Here is a 17,017-nt window from a genome sequence, read left to right on the forward strand (position 1 = left end):
CTGTTTGAAACCCACAACCATCACAATTTTCTAGTATTTTATAGTTTATAGTTAGGTATTATCTACTTTTTAAAGGGGGATATTAATATCTTTTAGTTATTAGAATCTCTAAGATCTTATAAAGGTTTTACTAATAGTATCTATTTTTACACTATAATTAAGGCAAGCCTATACTTTAATAGTCTTATAGCCTTAAGCCTTTACTGTAATTAAGATCCTCTTTTTAAAGTGGATTTAGAGTCTATTTTAGTTATAAATTAGGGTTATCTTAAAGGTATTAACTAGAAATTAATCTATATTTTTAGTTATATTTAGTTTTTTAATTTCTTTATTTAGTTTATCCTTTTAGGTTTAAGGCAATTTCTTAAATAGTAACCTTTCTTATAATAATTATAGCATTTTATAGAACTTAAGTCTTTTTCTTTTTCTTTTAGGTTAGTAATAGGAAAGTAATTTTAGTTATTTTCTTAAGGTTATTAATATAAGTATAATTTAGGCAGTTCTTAAGGTTAGTAAGGTTTTTTCTTAGGTAATAGGGAATTTGGCAGGTTTTCTATATATTTATTCTTTTAGTTTAAAGCATCCTAGAGTTATTATATTAACTAGATAAGTTTTTCTTTAGTTTTAGGGAGACTAATACTTTCCTAAAAGGCTATAGTATTCTAGAGTATAGATAAAAGTTTAATATAATATTAATAAACTCTTATAGCTATATTAAGCTTATAGAGAAGGTAATCTTTAATAGAGATAAGATACTTATAGAAGTCTTAGGGGGATTGGCTAGGTTATTATTAGGCGCTTTTTAGTTATATAGTTATAAGTATCTAGCAATTTCCTCTATTTTCTATAAGGGTAAGGGACTATTCCTTAAATACTTCCTAATCTCTCTTTAAGTCTTCTCTTCTTTTTTCTATCTATTTATTTAAATAACCTAACTATATAAGCCTTATATTTAGTGCTATATTATTATAGGCAAATAGGATATAGCTTTTATTAATATAGTATTATTTTTAGGCTTCCTTAAAGCTCTAGTCTATATTATCTAACTATTTATCTTATTTTTAGAAGGTAATTAGGTATTTAAGGGTAATAATATTCTTAGCTTTTACTTCTCTATTACTGCTAGAAGTAAAGCTATTTCCTGCTTATTATTGCCTTATTAAGGTATTATTACTTATTTATAGTAGGTCTTTAGTATTAAAGTTAAGTAGTTATATAGGTAGTCTATTCCTTCTTTAGGTTTTAAGGGGGTTTTATAATTTACCTCTATTCTCCCTAAAGTATTATTCTAACTTATTCTATTATTATTAAAGGGCAAGTTCTTTTTCTAGCTGCTTAATTCTAACTTTTAGGGCATTAATATATATAGTATAGGTAATATAACTGGCTATATAGGTTACTATTTAGGAGGATTTTCTATTGCTATTTTAGGTAAAATTACTATTAATTTCTAGAGGATTTACTAATAGCTTATTAGGTTCTGCGCTAGCTATAGTGGTTCTTTATAGATTTACTATTATATCTAGGTAATTTAGGTAGAAACTTTAGAATTATTATAGTGGATAGGTAATAGCTAGGTAGGTATAATAGTATTATATTAACTAAAGCTTAAGGAAGTAGGATTTCTATTTAAGGGGTTTTTATAATAGACTTAAGGGGGTCCCGAGATCACGTAGTAAGAGGCCGGTCAGCCTTATCACTAAGGCATTATTACAATTAAGCTTTTATTACTTTATTGCTTATAAAGCCACTTTAAAATGTTAAATTTTTTAAAATAAGCCTATTAAATATATTAATATAGGTATTAAAACCTTTTTAATAAAGACTATATAGTTAACTTCTTTAATCTTATTAATAACTTTAACTCTTAAGTTTTACCTTAAATTGCTGTCTTTATTAATATTGTTTTTATATAGGTACTTTTTTATATATTAATTAATTACTTTTTAGTCTATTAAGCCATTATGCCATTAATAAAGATATTTATTAAGCTTTAGTAACTGCTTATTAAATTAAACTACCTTGACTATTTCTAAGCGCTATTTAGGTCTTTACTGTTATTTACCTTTAGAGAGTCTGAATAATAGATAACTTGTGCGATGCCGCCGAATAGTGGCAGACCCTATAAGCGGGCACATATAGCTTACAATAGTCGTAAGGTCAGGTGCACTATTATATTGTCTGGCCCCCCTTGTGCCAACTGCGCTGTAGACAACATTCTCTATGAGATTAAGACCTTATCTTCTCTTGGCCGGATTAAGCTCTTAGCTATAGGTCTTAGCAGTAAATAATACTTCTAGCTTATAACTTAAATATTATATTAAAATATTTAATTAATTGCTATAATATAAGGCTAATAAGAGGAAAACCTAAATAATAACTCTTTAATTAGCTTTAGAGATATATAAAATCTAAAGTTTTTTTTAATCTTTAAAATAATAGTTTTAATAAGATTAATCTTTAATTAATAAAATTTTAACTAAATATATATTTAAAATTATATTAATAAAGCTATTATAATACTTTAAGTAATAATAGCCTATAATATAATTTTTCTTAAAGATTTTAATTTATATTTTAATAAAGTTTAAGATATAATTTATTTATAGGATTTTTATAAATTTAATAATAAATTCCTTATTAAGCTTATTTTATTTAACTATATAACTATTATTTATATAATAACTAGTAGTAAATTCTCTAGAGAGGTTATTAAAGTTATTTAATAAAAAAAAAAGATATTAAATAAGCTAAAGAAACTAAAAAGATTTAATATAGCTATATAGTAAATTTAGTAATATAAGGCTTAAATTATATATATATTTAAAGCATAAAAGGCAATTTACTAAAATAGATAGATATATTATATAGCTATTAGGTTTATTAAGAAATATTAATATATAAGAAAAGCTTAACTTAAAGAAAGTTTTATAATAATATATATACTAGTACTATTAGGCTAAGATAAAGGTTTAGGGAAATCGGAAGGTTATAGCGGTATTGAGTTTATAAGTCAGTTATAAGGTTAGAAAATATACTTCAGGTTTAACACAATGCGAGATCAAGACCCATAAGCGGCAACGGCTAGTTTACCTTATCTCCAGATCTGGCGGTATGCATAGCTGACTTACACAGAAATACCGATATCTTGCCTGAGATGTCTGATCCGGGAAGGCAGGATATTTCTATGTCCTCGGGACATACTCCTTCGGCAACACAGCTCCGCAATTCGCAGAGCGAGAGCCCCACTGGGATACCCCCGGCCCAGTGAGAGAGAGCAACCCATCTCGTTGGGGCTCGATGACTGATGGGCCCAGTGATTTATCCCCGGACCACTCGCAGCAAGTCCACAATGCTTTATCTGCTACTTCTAATCAGGACACTATCGTTGTCGACCAGGACACCGATGAGGGCAAGATCACTGTAGCACTTGATGCCGAAGTTGATGAAATAATATAGAGTGAGGACCACGATGAAGTTCAAACCCCACCAATTGCAAATGTCATATCTGCATGGGCCGAGACTCTTGAAGAGTATGAGAGTGATGATAATTGAGTGCCTTTCTACCCAGGTACGCATAGAAGTCCATGTATCAAGCCTGATAGCCTCTTATGTTGACAAATCGTAGGTGATAAAAGAGGACTGGCTTTTGTGATAGATATTTGCAAACTCTAAAGATTGACAGATAGCAATTATTCTTTTGTTGCCATGCCTTCGTTAGAGTCCCTCCAACCAGAGGAAATCGAGTTTCTCCGATGGATAGGTTGCTTTACCTTGCCTCCCCAACCACTCCAAGAAGCTCTCATTAAAGCTTACTTTCATTATTGTCATTCCTTCGAACCGGTCCTCGATCCTCAAGAATTCTTCAATGCCTATAGTAAAGGCCAACTCTGTTTACTACTTCTGTGGTCAGTCTTTATGTGCGTGGCAACTGTAAGTTCGCTGTTACTTCGGAGGAAGACATACACACTGACTTGTCAGTTTGTTGAGGATAGTCTGTTTTTGATCAACCTCTTCCAATATCCTCTTACGTTCAAACGTAATGCCTTTCAGCGAGCAAAGGTATTCTCTCCTGGTCCCCGATACGCTTAACTGACTGACATGGCGTACAGACATTGTACGATGCAGACTATGAGAAGAACAAAATTACATTGATTCAAACAGTCTTTCTCATGGGACATTTCTATGCAGATGCTGAAGATCGCCTGGGTCCCTGGCACTAGAACGGCATCGCTATCGGCCTATCTCATACGATCGGACTTCACATGCTGACATCTCCCTATTTTAAACTTAGAATAAACTTCTTTATATAGGTTAATATCTAATAAAATAACAGAACTCAACATATATAATTGCGGCAAGTCGCGTTTCCACCCTGCGGGGGCGGACACAGGAGCACAGCTGCGCGGCAAATAGCTGCAAGATCGAATAGTACCGGACGTTATTAACAGAGCTCAAGGCGAACCGACGCCACACTTCGCTGAGCGATAGCCACGACCAGATCTGGAGCCATGTGCTGGCTATCGTCTCCAATGCGGTCATGTGCTCCACGTCCTCGAGCGAGGCAGGATATGTAAGCGTCCATACTGCGAGTAGGCAGAGAAAGGTTTTCCTGTTACGGCGACTCATTACGCCATAGAACGGCGTCAATGGCGACACACTGGCGTAGTACAACACTGGGTAGACGTACACTCAACATTACGTGGTTTGAGCGAATGGCTTAGTAGCTACCGGAATAATGAATGCTGCTGCCGAAAAAGGGACATTGATTCTGATAGGCTCGGGAAATCGAACAATCCACATCGCCAGCATCGGTCGAAGTCGCCCCCGATGCAATATGAGCAATCTTCTCCTGATTCCCCGCCCTTCTCTGGAGTAATTTCGTAATCTGGGGACCATTTCCCCGCATAAACGAGGATAAATGGGCCAGTGGCAACCTTTTTGGGAGATTCTGGGGTAAAGGACCCTGGTCCAACAAGCGTGGCGCCAATTGGCAGTTAGTTCGCCACCGCTACAAGGAATTACACTCGGCTCGACTAGAACCGAACCCAAGCAGTGCCTCACCACAGCATGCTGCATAGGGTGCCCAAGGTAGCTGCTCAGATCAGACTACCATCATTCGGGAGATTGCTGTTGCACATGAACGGCCTATCTATCGGGTTATTCATTAAACATCGGTCCGGCGCTAGAGTATCGGTGTCCAGAGACCCCATGCCCAGCCCCTTCATTGAGGGTTCAACTCGTTGTATATAAGTCAGGGAAATCTATAATAACGACTTGATAACTCTACAGGAGAAGTCATTCCACAAGCAACTTGAAACATCAAACCACCCTAGCAACTTCATATACAGCCGACATAAAATCAATACCATGCCGAGTATCCTAAAGACTGGTTTTCTGGCCGCATTGGCCGGCGGACTATTGGTCAGTGCCGACACCAGCAATTTTCAGGGGGTCAATTGGGCTGTCCTTGGAGACAACTTCGTGAAAGGTCCACTAGTCCTCCGCGGTCTAGACAAGTCCGATGACTATGATACCGTCCGAACCAAGGCCGACGCTATCTACACCGGTCTCAAGGACAATCTCGGCATTAACACCATCCGATTGCCAGTCAACACAATCACGGTCAATTCTACCTGGTGGGATGCCTACACTGGAGTGATCGATTCCGCCACTGATCACAACGTCAAGGTGATCTTGGGTTACTGGGAAGACGGCGCAGCTTCGGGAGGCAAGATCGTCGACTTGAACGCCTGGAACACTATGTGGGACGCTGTGGTAGGCCAGTACAACAGCAATAGCCTCATCTATTTCGAACCCATGAACGAACCGCACGGCTATAGCGCCGCTCAGTGGACCAACGTAGCTGCCAACTGGGTCGCCAGACACTCATCGCTGCCCAAGGGGCGAATCCTCATAGGCGGCACGGGTTATTGCCAGAATCTTCAGCCCGTCTGTGACGACAGCCGTTTGGATGGGACCTTGCTGTCTTACCATGTCTACACCTTTTTCACCGGCGCGAAAGATTACAACGGCTGGGTTCAGGCCTACAAAAGCGGGCTGGGTAATTGCGCTTCTCGCGCAGTCACAACCGAGTTCGGTGCACCAATGGACACCGGTCTCAATTATAGCGACGCCAATAGCACGAATAACTTTGTTCGATATATTCGCGCCTTGACCGATTCCATGCGCGAGCTCAAAATTGGCTCGACCTATTGGCCGGCAGTTGGTGGCAAGGTCACCGCAGGCCAAACTGATGACTGGTACTCTATACAGAAGCTCCATGGAAGCGGTATCAACTTGACACTGAGCACGCCCAGCGATTCCGGTGCTGACCGGCTCTTTTATGGCTGGGGTCGAATCATTTAACGAAAAGATGCAGACAGCATCATCGAGAGAGCTTGGGAGGCAATCTAGGGGGAGGACTAGACGCTAGAGATGCCCAACATATATGGTGGGAGTTGGAGAGACAGTCAGTGAGGTCGCTGCAATGAGTCAGTACTCTGGATATTGTGAAGTTAGAGATTGTGTCAGAATGGTATATGTATGCCTAACTCATGATGCCGCGGTTTTGTCGCTGGCACTTATCATCTGGGCTACAAGGATGTAGCATCAGGGCAGCTTCACTGTTAAAGGAATGGACCAATCCTTTCGAGGATGTGTTTTTCATTCTCAATTATGTGCATAAGGAACAACCTAATTTGGGCGATCGATTTGATCAGCAGCCCCCATTACTCCTTATGTAACAGAGTACGTGAATGAAACAGAACAGTAGTGATGATTCTATCTTGAATAATTTGGCGAAGGACTCAAAGTTTTGAACTTGAAAGCTCGTTCTCGTCGGCATCCCACTAAGGCCAGAAAGGCACAGCCTTTCGATTGAATGTCCCACTGAAGTCTGGATGTTGTTTCTTCGTAACACTTCTAATGCCTGTCATATTATCCTTGGAATCCACAAGTGAGATGAAAACCTTTGACTCCAACGTATACATTTCTTCTGGGTCTCGGATTTACATACCAGCATGTCTCTGATAAGCTTAGCACTGTTAAGTGATCCACTCCCTGCAATACTGGAGGTAAGCTCGACAAGGTACGATAGAGTTTCTTATAGAGTCAAAAGGAGCTTTGAGAATAAAGGACTGACGAAGGTATCACCGGTGGTGGTAATATGCATTGCCTGGGCAAGTCTAACTAACCGTGGAAGGAAATAGGCACTGTACGACTCGAGGCTGAAACCCAGACGTGCGAAAGGTTGAGCGACTTTTGCTCTAGCCCAGGCTACACGGATGGTGGCAGGGAAGGTTATGGTGAACCCGAAGTTGGCTACATGACCATTGATGCCGACAACAGTGGGTTTAGTGCAGCTTGCTATTGCCAGAGCAATTTTACCTCCCCTGCAAGATCGTTTTAGCGTTCGTATAGTTCAATTATTGAGCGGTCATATACTGGTCTCTATATCTATCGATGGACTCTCGACTCGCTTGATGAGCTAACAGCCCAGAAAAGCCAGTCTGGAGATCTCCTCCCACACAGAAGGCCCTCCCTGCACCAGTCAGAACAACAGCCCGAACTCGCTCGTCTTGATCAATAAGTCGGTAGGCTGTCTCAAGCTCTGTGAGAAGATTCTCGGTGACAGCACTATGCTTATCAGGACGGTTGAAGGCTAAAATAAGAACCTTGGTAGCGACAGGCGAGTCTTCTGGCACTTGAGAAGTGATAATATCCTTGAAGGGCAGTGATGAATAGAAAGCTGGGAATTCAATAGTTACTAGCATGCTGAAAATGGTTGAAGTATGCCGTTGACATATTGCAAGCTTTGGTTACCAATCAATGTTGGAAATGGCCAATATCTTGACAATGAGTTGACCTAATATGCCTTTATAAGTAAGTACTTTAGACCTAGAAGTACGCTGCTATAACACGGTCGGTTCTCGTCTCTGCCGTATTGCACATATCTTGGAAGCCCTGCCCCACATTGCGCCGAGTGAAGATAGGTTATTACGCCGAGGAGAGTTTTCTATACTTGATTCAATACAGATCGACTTCATAATTCTTCTATTAAAATGTTACAGCCAAAATGTCATAATAGTGGCATTTATATGCAATCTTTATATTTAATACCAGACCTTAGCCTTATATCAAGTCATTGCAGCTTCATGGTTTGTGAAGTCACTTTAAGGAGTTAAATCTGCCGACATAAGGCAGCTAAATATGTTAAAATACGTATTAGAACCTCTTTAGTAGAGGCTGTATATTCGACTCGTCTGGTCGTGTTAGAGAATGACTCTAGAATTTTACCCTATATTAGTGTCCTAATTAATAGAGTTCTCACAGGAGTTGCTAAATATAAATGATTAATATATAACCTTTATGCTTACATTTAACAGTTTATTCAGGTAGTATGTAATAGCCCAAGACCCTAAAGACATCCTTAAAATTCTTTATTATTTTAAATGCTCTATCTCCTATTCTATATCTTAAAATCTATATATAGGATAAGCAATGCCGTTCTCTACTTCTGGTTCCTTATGTATTAATTGGCCTGTCTTCAGTCTGTTGAGCCATTATGCCTTTTATAGGAATATCCGTTAAGCTCTAGCTACTGCTTATCAAGGCGACTGCCTCGGTTATCTTTAAGCGCAATGACCAGAGTGCAGTACTGGCTTCTCATGCATATCAATACCGGCTTCACACTCAGTATGGCCCCTAGCGTCATAGACAGATATTGGCTAAACAGTATTCGCAGCGCAGCTATCATAGCTGTATAGGCCATTCCTCCACGAAGCACCAGAGGTAGCTCCAGATGATGAACAGGGATCTTGGAAAGCGCTTGCAAAAAGCAAGCTTCGGACTGCAGCCGCTCATGCGACCCATACCATTAATTGCATGATGGCAGAAGATCCGATAAAGTTTGCCCAGACGATTACTTACATCCTCTGGACGAGATGCGAAAGTACTATATGTCGGTAAATGCGGCGTACAAGCTATTTGACCGCGCGAGGATCATGGTGGAGAAGTCACTCCAAAAAGATGAAATAGATTCGCAAGGTTCCACATCTGCAGCTGACTGCCTGCGAGAACCTCAGGGGATTGAGACATCAGAATGGCTGGATAAGTCTGCGTCTTTAGGCTTTGATGTTGCATCTGTGGGATTGTTTTCTGCTCTTCAGATGCCATTTGCAAATCTCATACCAGACGAGTCGCTAGACAGTTCGTTCTAGGCAAAGCTTATATCTAACATAAGTTGACAAGCTCAGCATATTCCAGGATCCAAGCTGCATGACAGATATTGCGAAGGTTTCTTCTGAAGTCATAATAGTCCAAAATTCCGCTTCTGTATCTAGTTTAAAGCTTAATGTAGTACCTATTGACCGCTTGCTTTATCCTCATCTTCTGTTCTACGGCCTTTCTAGGGCTAATCCCATCTATATACCCTACAAAAGGAGCCCCGACCTGATATCCAAGCATGCCAACCAGCCGAGGCGGGACATCGTTCAGCCTCTCCCAATACTGTGTTCTATGTTTTAAGCGGGCGCCAACCTGCCGGCCGGTGGTAACGCTCCATCCCTCTGCACCTTGATTTTATTATATCTAGTGGATATCCACTTTCTTTACGGGCGGGAAATGTCGAGCGTTGCCTATTTGGGTCAGTTGGGGCGTAAGCTAGGGGGGGACTTTTGGCTCAAAGGCGTATGCATTTCCAACCCGACATCAGAATCAGCAGTACCCACAGCGGCTCACGAAGTGTCTTAGGATCAACCTCAAAAGGGTGTCTTGCAGGGATCAAAGCGGCAATCGGTATTCCGATCATTATCAGCTCAGCTAGCCATCAATCAACTGCCGCTTGGAACTAATGTCTTGGCCAATATTACGCGAGAAAAGTCAAGAGGTTGTACTCTTTCTCACGCATACCACACACCTGGTCGGGGACCCAATCTGCCCCCCGATGGCGATCACCATCGACGCAAGTATTATGCAAGGGATATGCAGCATGTGTATTGATCAGTGAGTAACCAATCTCCGCTGCCCACTTTCCAGCCGCGTTGCGCAATGTTGATATGAGTCGACATACATGGCAAACGAAATAAGATGTCATAAAAGGTCACCCTCCTAAGCTATCTGGTCAGCATCTTAAACATCATCTCTATCACCAGCAGTACGGTACACACGTCAAAGTACTCAACGACCCAAAGAAGCATTATGGCACCTGAACCCCATATGAATTCAATCCATAGTTCTCACCTCCCCACCGAGAGAACCCCGCTGCTGGATGACGAGCAGGACTATTCACACTGCGATTATTGTGCAAAACAACAAGATGAAGAAGAGAGGACTGTCGTCATCGAAGAGCCGCCACTGGGACGACTAATCCTCATCATGACCACTGCATGGATCGGGATCTTCCTAGGCGCATTGGACTCAACTGTCATTGCAACCCTCTCAGCTTCTATCTCTAGCGAGTTTAACTCGCTTAGCCTGCTCTCTTGGCTCGCCACAGCATACCTCATTTCAAATGCAGCTACTCAGCCTATTGCTGGTCGTCTGACAGATATCTTCGGACGACGCCTTGGTCTTGTCTTGAGTAACCTCTTATTTGCTCTTGGCAACTTGGTCTGTGGCTGCGCAACTAATCATTATACTATGATTATCGGGCGTGTTATTGCAGGTGTCGGAGGCGGTGGAATGATTAGTATTGCTACGTTCCTGACCTCTGATCTTACGCCGCTGCGCAAAAGAGGCATTATGCAAGGTATCGCCAACTTATGGTATGGTGTAGGCGCTATGATTGGAGCTGTTATCGGTGGATTGTTCCATGACCGCACCGATGTCGGTTGGAGACTTGCCTTCCTGGTCCAAGTACCACCTTCATTGTCGATTATACCCATCATATGGATATTAGTCAAGGTGCCGCCCAAGCAGTCTGATAAGGCTTACCTTGCTCGAATTGACTTCCCTGGAGTCTTTTTTACTTGTTCATTCTTGATACTGCTACTTCTTGGTTTGAACACAGGAGGCAACACAGTACCATGGATCCACCCCCTACCCCTTACGACAATCCCACTTTCGATGATTTGCTTCGCCGGCTTTATCTGGTGGGAGGGAAAGGCGAAGCAACCTATTATACCTGTAGCCCTCTTTCAGGACCGTACAGTTCTCTCTGCATGCGGAGCCAGCCTTTTCATCTCCATGCTTCTTATGGCAGCTACGTTCTATGTGCCTCTCTACCTCCAGGTACTCGGCGACTCTGCCACAACTGCTGGCCTCAAGTTCCTACCGTCACCATTGGGTGGCTCGATTGGTGCTTTAGGAACAGGATATGCCATGGCGTGGACCGGGAGGTATAGACCATTTGGGATCATGGGTGCCGTGGTCTTGATTCTGGGCACCGTCTTACTAACCCTACAAGACGGCAACAGTCCGAAATATCTGACTTCTGTCGCCTTGTTCTTTGTTGGTGGGGGTTTCAGCACGGTATTGACCATCGCAACTGTGTCATGTCTTGCAGCTGTCAATCACTCGCAGCAAGCTCTTGTCACATCTGCTGTTTGTAAGTACTAACTAGCCTTACCCATCGCCAGATGCTAATGTATATTACAGTTTTGGCTAGGAGCGTAGGTGGCACTGTTGGCATAACCATGGCATCTGCAGCCTACCAGAGCACACTAAAAAGGATGCTGTGGGAGATCTTTGGAGAGGAGTCAGGAGGACCTGAGGAGATCAAACGTATCCTGGATGGTTTAGAAGAGATAAACCACCTTCCGGAAGGTTGGTGGCATGGAGTGATGGACTCATTCATGGAATCATTCCGGGTAGTATGGGTCATGATGTCTTGTTGGGCTATATTGGCCTTGGTCTGCATCTCATTGGTCAAGAGACACATGCTGCACTCAAGGATGGACAGGATGTGAAATATATGGTGAAAAGCTTGGATGTCATACTGTAGCTTCGAATGTTGCCTAGTGCTAAAGGTCAGTGAGCAACTAGTCAGAATCAAAAACTCTACATCATAATGGGGCTACCTTTTAAATGGTGCTTTAAATGAAGCACTTGGCTCATCACTTTGTAGTAATCAATACAGTAATGGAATTAGGTGAAAGGCCTTTTTGTTTTAGTTCAATGTAAGATTAGGAGAAGGCTACCAAACATTGAGATGGAATTATGCAGGAAGAGCTGAAGTAGTTGAAATTCTGAATTAGGCAGACACCACCAATCCATGTCACTGCTTCAACCTACCTAAGGAGTTTCGTGTAATCAAGCATAAAGTATTTTCCTTGTGCTTGGATTACTATCGATGTCCACGATGTTAATGGCTCAAGTTTCAGGTTATGGAGTTACACCATGGTATGATGGCCACCTATCTAAACAAGTGTTGTGTGCAACCGAGGCCTGTGTTTGGAATCCTATATGACCCCGGAGAACTTATTAACTCCAGGACTAACTAATAATATTACTCAGTGGCTCTCCCTTCGACCATCTATCTAACTCCATGACCTGATGCTCATAAAATTCATTCATGACTTGCTCTTCCACGTATGCGATGTGCGGTGTCAGAATCACACGACTCTTTCCGCTGGTGCCCCAAGTCGTATCTCGCCACTCACTGTTCGCCGGCAAAGGCTCTATGTTGAACACGTCCAACGCAGTTCCTCGGATTCTTCCTGCTTTGAGGATCTCCAGCAAATCATTTTCAACGACCAAAGGTCCACGGGAGGTGTTTATGAAGAATGCCGAAGATTTCATTCTCGACAGGTCCTCCGATGTGATCAAGCCGCGTGTGCGGTCTGACAAAAGCAGATGCACACTCACTATATCAGAAGACGAGAATAGCTCTTCTCGACTCACAGACTTAAACGTTTTCTCGCCGTCTGGGCCATTGACGGGTAATCCCTGGGCCTTGGCTTGTTCATCAGCAGTACTCTGGGTCAGATTGGAGCTCCAGCAGATAATCTTCATGCCAAAGGCTATATTCATGACTCGAGCAACAGAGCTGCCTAGCCGTCCAAGGCCGGCGACGCCAAGGGTTTTGCCTGTAACGCCAGTAACGAGGCTTGTCTGCCATTTTCCTGTCTTTACAGCCGTGTCGTTAGCCGCAATATCGCGGCAAGCAGCGAGAATCAATGTGATTATGTGTTCCAGGGTAGAAACAGTAGCCATCTTGGCATCGTTCCCTGTGACTAGAATGTTTCGTGACCGGCAAGCATCCATGTCAATCGCCTTATTGTGACGACCGCCATTGAGAATCAGTTTGAGTCGAGGAAGACGGTCAATCAATTCTTTGGGGAATGGGGTTCTCTCTCTCATGGTTGCTGGAGATAAGAGATGTCAGCAGGAGACAGCGTGAGAGCCGATGGGGTAATGATTACCGAGAACTTGGAATGGCTCCAGTCTTTGAACCAGTTCATCTTTCTCAGCCTGCGTTGTGTCCGGGTGGTTGTACGGTCGCAATGTTGCTGGAAAATACTGGATGGCATATTGTGGAGGGTCCAGCCTGGCAAAATGCGAAGACGCAAGACCGTGATAATCGTCGAGCACCGCTACGTGCGTGACCATCTTAGCGTAGCAGAGGTGGTTGGCGAAGAAAATGATGAATAGTTTGGTAAGAGAATAGAGTCGAATAGACTTTGCAACCCGAGTTACACTCTTGAATTGTAATGTCGCTACTTAGTAGCCAAGCCATGTTCGAATCTAAACATGCAGTAAATCCGTAAATTTTCGTTTGCAATGACGCCTATTGAGGGCGGTGAGGAATACATCTATTTGGTAAAGATCTCCCAGCTGAAAGCAAGGATTCGGAATGCTTGGCATATCGCGTCAGGCCTCAAAAGTCCTATGATATGGGTAACCAATCGGCCGGACGAAAGCATACATGTGTTCCAAATCCTGTCTAAGTGATCGACAGCGGTCAAGAGTGAGTACGTAGTATCCAAGCATCTCAACACGGAGCTTGGGGCACTAGCAGGCGGGTTGCAAAAAATTAGGGATTCGTTATATACCAGCAGGGTAGGCAACATAAATACTCAGTCTTCTATATTAGCATTTCTCACAGCTAGCTGGTCGTTTATTTCTGACTAGTTTTATAAGAATCCCGGTTTTTTTGCAACCCACTTAACTAGGCATGCACTCAAATCAGCTCCCGAGGCCACTCACCTTTGCTCTTATCTACAGACGGTAGATCCAAGGTGGTTTGCATGTGCGCTAGATTGGAATGCATAGCACGCCACGGACCAGGGTTTGGCAAGGACGGGAATGACTCCTCCGTCCATTGCTACGTTGCTTAGTTTCCCAAGCGATTACCGGTAGGGTTCATACTTCGTGCATGAAATTGTTTTTTGAATGTATAACGGGACAATTATTAGGCATGTATGTCTTTATTTGCCTTGATTTTCAACCTCTTACCTAGCAACAAAGAGCTTTTTTCTATCGTGTCACTAACTGATTGGGCAGTGATCTAACTGCCGTCACCGCTGTGTCGTCATCGTGGCGTTGTTTCCTGCGTATAATCTCAGGATATTCATTAGTTCTACCTAAGATAGATACATACACCTCTCAGCCAGTACTTTTGTACCACTTCACATGCCGGCATAGAGGCGTTTTAAGCCTTTTCTAAAACTTTCTACTGGCACACCTATCCAGAAGCAACTAATGGGCTTGGATGAGATAAGAGAGAAAAGTTTGCCAATTCACAAAGCTGCATAATCTTCTTTGATAGTCACTGCCCGCTATGTACAGTTCTTCTTCTAAAACGTTACCCCTTACTTAGTTGGCGCATGGGTTGGCTGGGTGAGACTCACGATCAATGCAGAGAGACTCGAAGGCTGGAAGAGAAACCCAAACTCTCTCCATCGGAATTTGACTCTTCCCTTGCGCTTCACCTGAGACATGGTTCACCACACCCGCGCCACCAAATTTGAAAGCAAATATACGTACTACTGAGGCCTAGCAACCTTGTTTTACATGCCTAGTTAAACCTTGCTAGGTATCCTGGATCTTCATCTCCTGCAAACGAAAAGAGTGGAACGATACATGTACATATTCCTCATATCAAGATGCACCAAAAACACAGACGTTGTTGATTTATACACATATATATAATGAGATAGACATTTCCACGTCGAGAAGTGCATAGACGAGTGCTGATTAACCCATTCTTCCAAGTCTTTGCTCCAAAATTTCACCATGGACCGTTACAGAGCCCTCTCTCTATTTCAGCCCCCCAACCTAAACGCCGCCATCGGCGCGGTCAATCATGAGGGGCCAAGCAAGGGGCCAGCGCATTTGTTCGGTGCCATGCTTGGAATCCCGCATACATCTATGGCCCGAACAGTAGCTGTTCTAGGCTTTGATTTCGTTTTCGTGGACACTCTGCATGTGTAAGTTCGGCTCACGCACAGCGTCTAAGTCGAGGCCTAACACAGTGTCGTAGGGCAACCAACCCAGAGAATCTGGTTTCTATCATACAAACAATCAATTTCGCAAGCGAAGGCAAAACTTGTGCGCTTGTCCGTATTCCAAGCCCTGACTCGGATTTGTTAGCGTACGCTTTGGATGCAGGTATGTATCATCGTCGCAGTAGATGAGGCATCCACCCATTCTGACTGCTTTCATAAGGCGCGGCTGGCATAGTCTTTCCTCAGATTGATACACCTGAGCAAGCAGCGGCGGCCGTCTACAAGGTACGGCACGCCTATGACGGCGGAATGAGATCGGTTTCCCCTATTGCTTTGCTTGATGGGATAACCAATCTTGCTCCAGATGGCTGGACGTCGGAGAAAATTGCCGACAGGAACATCTCCGTTATCTGTCAGATCGAGAGCACTGTAAGAGTCGATATTCCAGGAAATTGTGAAATCACTGACAAAGCCAAAGATTGCCGTCGACAATCTTGATGCCATCGCGGCGACCCCCGGCGTTAACGCGCTCATGCTTGGGGTTTCTGACCTCAAGGTCACCCTTGGCCTTCCAGTCCGCAACCATGATGGACGAGTCGATGAGTCCAGTTTCTATGAGGCTGTAGAGAAACTGATAGCTACATCTAAGAGAACTGGGATTCAGCTTATGATACCTGCCTTCAGGCTAACCCCTGATGACGCGGACTGGCTGAGACATTTCAAGCTGGTTATGACTAGTGTAGATGTTCTGTCTATAATGAAGAGTCATCGGAAGGATCTTGCTGATGTAAAGAAGACTCTGGGGATGACCAACGAGGTTACTAATGGGGGAACTAACGGAAGACCTAACCGCAAAGTTAGCGGTAGAGCCAATGGGGTAGCCACTGAAGTAGCCAGCAGGGTATCCATCGGAGTCTGATTAGACATTCAGGATACGTCAGAGAACTTGAAATGCAAATTGAGATTCTATTACATGTAATTAAATCTAAGATTAAAGCTAGTACCTTAAAATTGTTTCTTAAGGCAGTTTGATTCCTTGCTCTATAGCTAACATTACGGTAATTATAATACTTTTACTGAATGTCATTTAAAATAATTATAGATAGATAAGTAAAGTTATGAAAATACTGCAATAAATTACTTTAAGGACAGGGATTGAGATGCTAAGTCCTTATCGGACATAATGCTATATGGGCTATGCTTAGCCCTGCGAGCTGCTGTTAGCTTATTGCGAGCCGCTCTTAGCTTATGACGAGCCGCTTTTAGCATATGACGAGCCGTCTTTAGTACATTGCATGTATATGCGAGATTCTCCCAGAGCAGAAAAGTGTTTCATGTTAGCTTATCATTGCATTACGATTTGTCTTGCATTAACTCCGCCTTGTAGATGGTTATTAACTATTTCTGGACTAGAGCAAGGAAGAGGTCCAGAATTGCGCAATATAGTTCCAATGAAAGTGTGTCCAGATGTGATCGATGAGTTTGTCGAAGAAAGATTGGCCCATCGGATCAGGAAGATGCTTGTTGATTGTGACACAGAGTGGAGATATTGCGGGGAGTCGGGGACTCTTCCCTGCATTGTCCGAGACAACCGAGTCTAGATTTCATAAGCCCTAACAAGGCATGCA

At 42.6% G+C, this 17,017-nt stretch overlaps 6 protein-coding genes; 4 read left to right on the forward strand and 2 right to left on the reverse strand.

Annotated features, from left to right (window-relative positions):
• Nucleotides 1–3,708: 3,708 nt before the first annotated feature.
• On the forward strand, nucleotides 3,709–4,223 carry FFUJ_14062 (uncharacterized protein; the record flags this gene model as incomplete). XM_023581307.1 has 3 exons in its annotated part: nucleotides 3,709–3,933; nucleotides 3,982–4,062; nucleotides 4,113–4,223. The coding sequence occupies 3 exons, from the start codon at nucleotides 3,709–3,711 to the stop codon at nucleotides 4,221–4,223; spliced, it is 417 nt and encodes a 138-aa protein (XP_023435139.1).
• Nucleotides 4,224–5,370: 1,147 nt separating this feature from the next.
• On the forward strand, nucleotides 5,371–6,369 carry FFUJ_14061 (uncharacterized protein; the record flags this gene model as incomplete). Its single annotated transcript, XM_023581308.1, has 1 exon — nucleotides 5,371–6,369. The coding sequence occupies one exon, from the start codon at nucleotides 5,371–5,373 to the stop codon at nucleotides 6,367–6,369; it is 999 nt and encodes a 332-aa protein (XP_023434023.1).
• A 1,058-nt stretch (nucleotides 6,370–7,427) lies between these two features.
• On the reverse strand, nucleotides 7,428–7,775 carry FFUJ_14060 (uncharacterized protein; the record flags this gene model as incomplete). Its single annotated transcript, XM_023581309.1, has 1 exon — nucleotides 7,428–7,775. One exon carries the CDS (start codon nucleotides 7,773–7,775, stop codon nucleotides 7,428–7,430), a length of 348 nt encoding a protein of 115 aa, XP_023434024.1.
• Nucleotides 7,776–10,200: 2,425 nt separating this feature from the next.
• FFUJ_14059 (related to multidrug resistance protein fnx1) lies at nucleotides 10,201–11,909 on the forward strand (the record flags this gene model as incomplete). XM_023581310.1 has 2 exons in its annotated part: nucleotides 10,201–11,548; nucleotides 11,599–11,909. 2 exons carry the CDS (start codon nucleotides 10,201–10,203, stop codon nucleotides 11,907–11,909), a joined length of 1,659 nt encoding a protein of 552 aa, XP_023434025.1.
• Nucleotides 11,910–12,435: 526 nt separating this feature from the next.
• FFUJ_14058 (related to 2-hydroxyacid dehydrogenase) lies at nucleotides 12,436–13,551 on the reverse strand (the record flags this gene model as incomplete). XM_023581311.1 has 2 exons in its annotated part: nucleotides 12,436–13,307; nucleotides 13,365–13,551. 2 exons carry the CDS (start codon nucleotides 13,549–13,551, stop codon nucleotides 12,436–12,438), a joined length of 1,059 nt encoding a protein of 352 aa, XP_023434026.1.
• Nucleotides 13,552–15,177: 1,626 nt separating this feature from the next.
• FFUJ_14057 (related to 2,4-dihydroxyhept-2-ene-1,7-dioic acid aldolase) lies at nucleotides 15,178–16,308 on the forward strand (the record flags this gene model as incomplete). XM_023581312.1 has 4 exons in its annotated part: nucleotides 15,178–15,371; nucleotides 15,425–15,552; nucleotides 15,610–15,818; nucleotides 15,868–16,308. The coding sequence occupies 4 exons, from the start codon at nucleotides 15,178–15,180 to the stop codon at nucleotides 16,306–16,308; spliced, it is 972 nt and encodes a 323-aa protein (XP_023434027.1).
• Between the last annotated feature and the right edge of the window lie 709 nt (nucleotides 16,309–17,017).

Source organism: Fusarium fujikuroi, chromosome FFUJ_chr08, assembly GCF_900079805.1.
Source record: "Fusarium fujikuroi IMI 58289 draft genome, chromosome FFUJ_chr08".
Taxonomy (NCBI): Eukaryota; Fungi; Ascomycota; class Sordariomycetes; order Hypocreales; family Nectriaceae; genus Fusarium; species Fusarium fujikuroi.